The sequence below is a fragment of the Nannospalax galili genome, unplaced genomic scaffold (assembly GCF_000622305.1).
Source record: "Nannospalax galili isolate Female #2095 unplaced genomic scaffold, S.galili_v1.0 scaffold186, whole genome shotgun sequence".
NCBI lineage: Eukaryota > Metazoa > Chordata > Mammalia > Rodentia > Spalacidae > Nannospalax > Nannospalax galili.
The window spans coordinates 8,740,033-8,748,619 of NW_008358774.1; the positions used below are offsets into that span (position 1 = coordinate 8,740,033).

The following is an 8,587-nucleotide window of genomic DNA, read 5'->3' on the forward strand; positions in this document are numbered from 1 at the left end:
ATTGTATCACCCTTGAGATGTAAATTAAAAGATATTGCTGCTGCTCTTAAATTCATTCCATAAAAACTATAAATGCTCTTGAATTATCAAAATATAGAGAAAATATCTCTAATATTAAAGTACAGAATTTTCATTAAATAGAAAAATGAAACACTAATAATTATCATCTTAATAGTATGTGTAAATGAAACATTATTATCATCATTATCAGTATGTGTATGTGTGCAGTATGTATATCTATGTGTGTGTATATTCACATAGGTGGTTGTGCCTTGGAAGCCTGAGTTTGACCTTGGGAGTCTTCCTTAATTGATCTCCACCTTATTCTTTGGAGCAGGGTCTCTCAAACCCAGAACTCACCAACACTGCTAGTTTACGTATCAAACTTGCTCTGAGAATCCACTGCCTCTACCTTCTGAGCACTGGAATTACAGGCAGTTCCTCATGACAGCCAGGTTTTATTGTCTACAGATCCATAAAAGCAATTCAAGTCATATTACCTTTTTGTTGCAGAAGGTAGACAAATATTACAAATAATAACATTGCTTTATATATTATCATTGTGAAAAATAATATGCTATGTTGACTACTTTTAAGTTAATGGGAATGTGCATGTTAATAAGTGCTGAGAAAAGTAAAATTATTTGAAATTCTTTAGGTAAGTTTATTTTTTTATTTTTTTATTTTTGAGACAGGGGTAGCCCTAGCTCTCTTGGAACTCACTGTGTAGACCAGGCTGGCCTTGAACTCGCAGAGATCTGCCTGCCTCTGCCTCCTGAGTGGCTGGGATTAAAGACATGTGCCACCAGGCCAAGCTTAGGTAGATTTTTAAAGGCTTTTTAAAATAGATTATTTTTTTACAATTTTCATACAGTATAATTTGATGGTATTTAGATCCCCTCCCCTTTCCACATCTTACCTTATTGCCCCTTGCCCAATTTAATGTTCTTCCCCCCCCTCCATATAGGGGATTTTTTATGTGGAACTTAAGTCCAATTAAAAGTGGTTGGTTACTCCAAGAATAATTCTTCCATTATGTCACCAATGAGCACACCTTACCAGGCAAGTAGTTATTATAGTTCACAGGATTCATACCTCCATCTCAAAGCCCAAAAGTCATATTTAAATGTCCAGAAGTATTCAACAAAAAACAATCTTTTCAGACCTTAAACTGATTGTGTTGCAGGATTCTTTGGAAAAAGGGACATTTAAAATGGAAAATAGAATCATATATTAGAACCTCCACAATCTGAAGATCTTTCTACAATTTTTTTTAGCATCTTTCCAATGTTTCAATTTAAACAAAGCACACAGAGAAGGAATTTCTCTCTGTTCTTACAAACATGCTTAATTCTGTGAGGGAATCCATGTAGTCTGCACCCTCACTTTTCCAGATTTGAATTATTAAACCTGAACCTGGAATGAAGCAAGAATTCTCACAGGACTCTGCATCTTATCTCTCATAGATCATGTCAGAAGGGATGACGACCTGGTCACAGGCATTTGAGAGATGGAGTATGAGAGGCATTAATAAATATTATCCACAAAAGGAAAGGCAATCTCCAATAACTAATAATTCTTCACATTCTGCACAAAGGTCTGTCAGGACAAGTATAATTTCCATATCAATTTCACATAAAGGCCAGCTGTCATCAACAAATTATCAGGGCATATGCAAATTTAGTTGTAGCATAAATATAAAAGTTGCTGAAAAGCTCTCACTTCTCCTTTCATCATGGGAATTTTATCCTAGGGGCTGACTCTCCTTGGGATCATTAAGCTACTTTCTTGAGAGGAAAGAGTGCTTAGGGCGTTATCTTGGGCTTGATAAATAAGGCTAAGAATGCTAATAAAATGTGGAATTCAAATGAGCATCAGAGACTAGGCCAGTGCTTCCGAGATAGGCAAAAATTGTGCAGAGAAGTGTTTTTTTAAAAAAGGCATTTATATAACATTCATGATTGATTGCTCAAGAAATTGGGAAGAAATGAAGATCTGAACTTTTTTTTAATTAAAAAAATTTTATTTTATGTGTATGAATGTATTGACTGCGTGTATGTCAGTGCACCCGGTCGTGCAATGCCACGGAGATCAGAAGAGAGTTTCAGATTCTCCTGGAACGGGAGTTAAGGATGGTTCAAAGGGTGCTGAGAAAAGGGTCCTCTGCAAAAGCAGTCAGTGCTCTTAATCACTGAGCCATCTCTCCAGCCCCCCTGAACTGATTTTTAAACCTGAATCCAAAGATGAGTAGATGCAAAGATAAATGCACACTGTGTATCAGTAGGTACTAATACATTTTTTTTCTTGTCGTTTTGAGACAGGATCTCCTTGTATACCAGGCTGGACTCAGACTCACAGAGATCCACCTGCCTCTGCCTCCCAATTGCTGGGACTAAAGGCCTGTGCCACCACATCCAGCAATACATTCTTTATATTATTGAAAAGTGGAATGGCATCCATGGCCACAAAGGATGACAGTTCAATCTGGGAGCAAAACAAAATCATAAGTAGAGGTTTGACCCCTCCCACAGCTGTCCAGCTGTGCTACGAGAACCTGAATGGATCCTGTGTCAGAACACCCTACTCCCCAGGCCCCTGCCTCACCCTCTATGCAGTCTTTAGCTTTGGGGCTGTGATGGCTGTGTGTGGAAACCTCCTGGTGATGATTTCAATTCTTCATTTCAAGCAGCTGCACTCTCCTGCCAACTTTCTGGTGGCGTCCCTGGCCTGTGCTGACTTCTTGGTGGGACTGACCGTGATGCCCTTCAGCGCAGTGAGGTCTGTGGAGAGCTGCTGGTACTTTGGGGAGAGTTTCTGTAAATTGCACTCTTGTTTTGACGTATCATTCTGTTGTGCTTCTATCTTCCACTTGTGCTTTATCTCTGTGGACAGATACGTCGTTGTCAGTGACCCCTGGATGTATCCCACCAGGTTCACTGTGTCTGTTTCTGGCGGGTGCATTGCCTTGTCCCAGGTCCTGCCCATCATCTATAGCTCTTCCCTTCTTTACACGGGAGCAAATGCAGCTGGGCTGGAGGATCTCGTGAGTGTCCTCACCTGTGTGAGGCGCTGTCAACTGGCAGTGAATCAAAGCTGGGTCTTCATCAATTTTCTACTGTTTTTCATGCCCACACTTGTGATGATAACTGTTTATTCTAGGATTTTCCTCATCGCTAAGCAGCAGGCTCTGAGGATTGAGAGGATGAGCAATCAGACTGCCAAGTCAGCAGACAGCTACAAGGACAGAGTGGCCAAGAGGGAGAGGAAAGCAGCAAAGACCCTGGGCATCGCAGTGGCCGCCTTTCTCCTTTCCTGGCTGCCATACTTCATTGATTCCATCATTGACGCATTCCTAGGCTTCATCACACCCACCTATGTGTACGAAATACTGGTTTGGATCGCTTACTATAACTCGGCCATGAACCCCTTGATTTATGCTTTCTTTTATCCTTGGTTTCAAAAAGCCATCAAACTGATTGTCACTGGCAAGGTCTTGAGAGAGAATTCCTTCACCACCAACTTGTTTCCTGAGTAGATTCTTGGTTTAGGTAAGGGGACTGAAAAGAGATTCATAACAGAACATCATGGGCGTTGGGGAAATAATGTGACAAATTTGGTAATATAAAATGATGAATTATGCTTCAAATTTTGCTCAAACACTTAGACTCAACCTCATTGTTCTTTAATAAGGGATAAAAATTTAATTTCTGATTGTAGTGAAATCAGCATGACCCTGGGTTTAAGCATCAGTTCTGTGTTCTTTGGCTGTTTAGTGTCCCTTGCTTTTCTCTGTAGCCCTATTTAATAGTCCTGTCTGTGACCTATCCCTGAGAAAATTTGTAGTGGCCGCCTTTCTCCTTTCCTGGGTGCCATACTTCATTGATTTCCATCATTGACGCCCTCCTAGGCTTCATCACACCCACCTATGTGTACGAAATACTGGTTTGGATCACTTACTACAACTCAGCCATGAACCCCTTGATTTATGCTTTCTTTTATCCTTGGTTTTGAAAAGCCATCAAACTGATTGTCACTGGCAAGGTCTTGAGAGAGAATTCCTCCGCCACCAACTCGTTTCCTGAGTAGATTCTTGGTTTAGGTAAGGGGATTGAAAAGAGATTCATAACAGAACATCATGGGCATTGGGGAAATAATGTGACAAACTTGGTAATATAAAATGATGAATTATGCTTCAAATTTAGCTCAAACACTTAGATTCAACCTCATTGTTCTTTAATAAGGGATAAAAATTTAATTTCTGATGGTAGTGTAATCAGCATGACACTGGGTTTAAGCATCAGTTCTGTGCTCTTTGGCTGTTTAGTGTCCCTTGCTTTTCTCTGTAACCCTATTTAATAGTCCTTTCTGTGACCTATCCCTGAGAAAATTTAGGAGACTGTGTGTAAAAGTCCTAATGTAGAATAATTTCAGATTCCAATTCTTGGATTTGATTACATTTTGGCATCCCATTGCTACCTATACACCTTGTCAATTCTTTTCTAATATTTTTTCCTACTAAAATATAAAAGAAATTTCCATGCTGTTTTTCTGATCAGAGAAGGTAAAAGTATGAGTCAGTACTGTCTGGTGCCCAGATTTGTGCACTATTTATGTGATTTAATATCCTGGAAAAATAAATCAAGAAATTGTACATATATATTCACATATATACACATTAACTAACCTCCATTCAATTTTTTACAAAGGAAAAAACATGTCATAAATAATATCATTCATTCAGTGACCATGTTTCCTGGTGAGTGAGCACAGTCAAGAAAACCACTAAAGTTCCAAAGCTTTACAAGTTATCGTATATTTAAAATGACATTTTAAGATTGCTATATTTTATTTAGTGCAATTTCTAGGCTAGATTATTGTTTTCTTATTTTTAAATTGTTGTAATGACTTACAGAAGTTTCAAATTCATAATAAATGAATTACTAATGTGTTCAAAAGAATAAAGAACCCTGAGGGGAAGGCAAAATATAAAGTCACCCCAAGACTGCAAAACATGTTTTTACTAGGATCCACCAACTTGTTTCTAACGCAAAAATGAAGTTCTAAATTAGCTGTACAGTTCACACTGGATATGTCAGCCAGGAATTTTTTAGATGAATTTTTGTATGAACAGGAGAATGGTTCCTGAGAACAATGTGAACAAGATTCTGCTAGATTCTATTCTAGTTTGTCTCAATGTGAGAACAAATTACAGAAAAACAGATCCTCATATAATTCATAAAGCAACTTATGATATATATATATATACATATCTATATGTTCTTACTGCTTTCTTTCATTCCTATGATGACATAGGCCAAGATGTTATTAATGTATGGTATCTTCTATTGTGAGATGTTTTACATTGGTAAAGCTTTCCTTAGATATTATATTACTTCTGATTTTATTTGAAACATAGTCTCACTCTGTAGCCCAAACTAGCCTGTATTTCAGTTTATATTCTATATTGGCTTTAAACACATGGAAATCCTGACTCAGGCTTCTGGATGTTTTAAGTATATGTGTGAACAACCGTGCTTGGCTTATTTGAGATTTTAATGTGCTTGCCGGGGATTCAGTCTTCATATAATTCATAGATGACTAAAGCCTCCCTATGCTCCTTAAAATACTTTCCTGATAGTTCTTCAGTTCACATATTAAACACTGTCAACTTGTTTTGATTCTAGAGGTTTCAACAAGTGACTTATCTACCAGCTATAGAGAAGTATCATTTCTTCACTTTAGTGATAGTGAACGTAAACAAAAACTTTTGATAGGGTTGAAGTATATTGTAAAGTATCTGCATTTAAATAGTACTAGATACCTAGTTCAATATATTGTAAAATAGCTGCACTTAAATAGTACTGGACATCTAGTTCAATATATTTGAAGCATTGATTCTTGTTTTAGTAGCCTTTCAAATGTATTAGACAAATGATTTAATTTTACCACAATCTCTATGATCAATATATTATTTTATTTCTATTTATTTACTTTTAAAATAGTTTGTTATTTTATGAGTCTATTGCCTGCATGTATATAAGTGCACCTGTGTCATGAGATGCCCATGAAGTCAGAAAAGGGTGTTGGATTCCCCTGGAACTGGAGTTACACTTGGTTGTTAGCCACGATGTGGATGCTGGGACTCGAACTCGGGTCCTCTGTAAGAGCAGCCAGGGATTTTAACTGCTGAGCGAACTCTCCAGTCCTTTTTGTTTTTAAAAGTATTGGAATACGGTCTATTAGCCTGTACCTGTTAATGCCCTCCCTAATCTCTAAGAAGCTCTCTGTTAATGCTAGGTTTACTGCAGAAGCCTCTACTTCAGTGAACATTGATTGAGTTGTCACAGTAGCAAATACACAGATTCTGTAACTGGTAGACTATACGAAGGGGCTGTACATTTTCTAAAGATTATACGTAAATTTGTGGGATACTCATTCTGTGCTTTAGACTGCTTTAGCTATGAACTACAGTAACTCATTTATTCACCACAACTCTGTGAATTGAGAAAAATGGCACCTCTGTTAGTGAGGGCACTGAAAGAGGCAAAATCCAAAGCCTAAACTCATAGTAATCAGAGGTGAATGTCCACCATCCAGGATTCAGAGAATAACCCGTAAATGTTCCTCCCTTCACAGAGGCAAATGAGGCACAGCTGCTACAGCTAAGTTCCTTAGAACCATTTGGAACCATTTCATGTAATTATTTCAAAGAAAAATGCTTTTCATAAAGAAGCATATGAACAAAGGTCTACAGTGGAGTGTAGGTATAGGAGGGAGGAAATGATTAGCTGCAGTAATTTAATCTAGACTTTCCACTCACCATCCTTCTTCATTATAAAAATTGTGTTTTTATTGAACAAGACATTTCCCCCCTGAGACTAGAAGGTGCAATTCAAATAAATTATGTTTTAACTATTATGATAAGAATGGTCCCTACATCAAGCAAACCAATAACCTGGTTATTTTCTGATATTGTTCATTTGGTCCATTCACTTCATTTTTCCAACAAGATTTGTGTATTTAAATACCTGCATTCACCTAGACATCATTGAGGTTAGAAATTGAACTTAATTTTTCTCCATGGATACTTGGTTCTTATGATGGATAATATACAATCATGTTCATACACTGTGTGTACCCTTGGTAGCTCATGTATTTAATGGCACCTTAGTAATTTCCCTTTGTTTTTTCATTAAAATATGATAGGTGCATTTATATGTAGTCTCCCTCTTTTGGGAGCCACACTGCTGATTGTATCCCATTTTTGAACAATCCTCTGGATAGATTTCATAGCCTACCACTTAAGTTCTGATTTAAAAGTCTACTCAAAACACGTTCTAAACTAAATTAAAACTCCAATCATGTACAGTTTAACACATGGTCTTTCCTGCCCATTCTGTTCAGGTCCAGGGTATGTGATCTAGATCAATGTGTGATTTCTCTTCTTTTTCGGTCTTCTCTTTACTCTCCCTTTCCTTTATAGCCCCCACACTGTCTAGAATAGGGAAGGATGAAGGAAGGAGAATATTGACACTAGTAAAATAACATTTGTCATGACCAGTAATGTTGTAAATATAATGGGAAATACCCTCAAGGTAGTAACCTAAAGATGTAGACTCTGTGATAAGGTATATATGGAACTTTGGGGGAATACCTGCCAACCATTGTGGGTGAGTCTCCCCCATCTATTTCTTCCAATTCTTGTCAAGAATCTGTCTGTGACTTGAACCTTTTGGGATTTTCTTCTAGAGTCACGTTGTCCAGAGGACTATTCATTTGAAGAAGGTACTGATAGGGTGGTTCAAGCTTTAGTCCTTATTTATATTTCTCTGTGTAATAATATTACTTTACTTGCCCTGCATTCATTTGGAGCAAGTGAAGGTAAACTTGGGGAGATTAATGGGATAAAATTTCAGGTGAGAGGGAGAATCCTATAGTCTTCCTGATCCAAATACCAAAGACATATGAGCTCCATGTGACCCAAAATATATGGAGAGCATTAAAACTTCACAGCTCTTGCAGTGATCTCAAATCAGGGAGGATGTAGAAACAGACCAATCCAGTTGTGATCACAAGCCTCTTGTATCTGAGGAGTGGGAATGCTTCAATAGATTGCTAAAGACTTGAACTTCATGAGACCAACATGATTAGAGCTCAATACACAGAGATAAACTCCATCAAGAGAGGCCTACAGGCAGAAGACACTGGGTATAAAATTGTTTCATTCACTTTCATCTACACTTCTCCATTCTATATAGACTAGAAGCAGAAAAATAATAAGATGTATGGAATAAAAAGGAAGAAACTTCTTTTCCCAAAATAAGATGTGTAAGTGTACACATAGGCACAACAGAAAGAAAGAAGGAAAGGATACTCGGGTATGGACTGAAATTTTGAAAAAAATGAAGTTTCCATGTAGAAAGTGACTGGACAATTGAGGCTTTACTTATGATGCAGCTGATGGAGGGAAAGTGAGAGTAGCCTCAAAATATTTGTAGACTATGTTGGAGCAAGCATAATTTCATGCAGTTTTTCACCCATCTGCAAGAACTCTACTGCAATTAATAACATCTTTAAGAAACACTTG

The 8,587-nt window shown here is 37.6% G+C and overlaps 1 protein-coding gene across 1 annotated transcript; it reads left to right on the top strand.

Annotated features, from left to right (window-relative positions):
* Positions 1-2,451: 2,451 nt before the first annotated feature.
* Positions 2,452-3,566, top strand: LOC103724929 (trace amine-associated receptor 7e-like). Its single transcript, XM_008822113.1, has one exon. The coding sequence runs from the start codon at positions 2,459-2,461 to the stop codon at positions 3,533-3,535; it is 1,077 nt and encodes a 358-aa protein (XP_008820335.1). The 5' UTR covers positions 2,452-2,458; the 3' UTR covers positions 3,536-3,566.
* Positions 3,567-8,587: the final 5,021 nt, after the last annotated feature.

Bases quoted from the DNA above. Each gene is read 5' to 3' on its own strand.
- LOC103724929 (XM_008822113.1), top strand. From the start codon at position 2,459: ATGGCCACAAAGGATGACAGTTCAATCTGGGAGCAAAACAAAATCATA.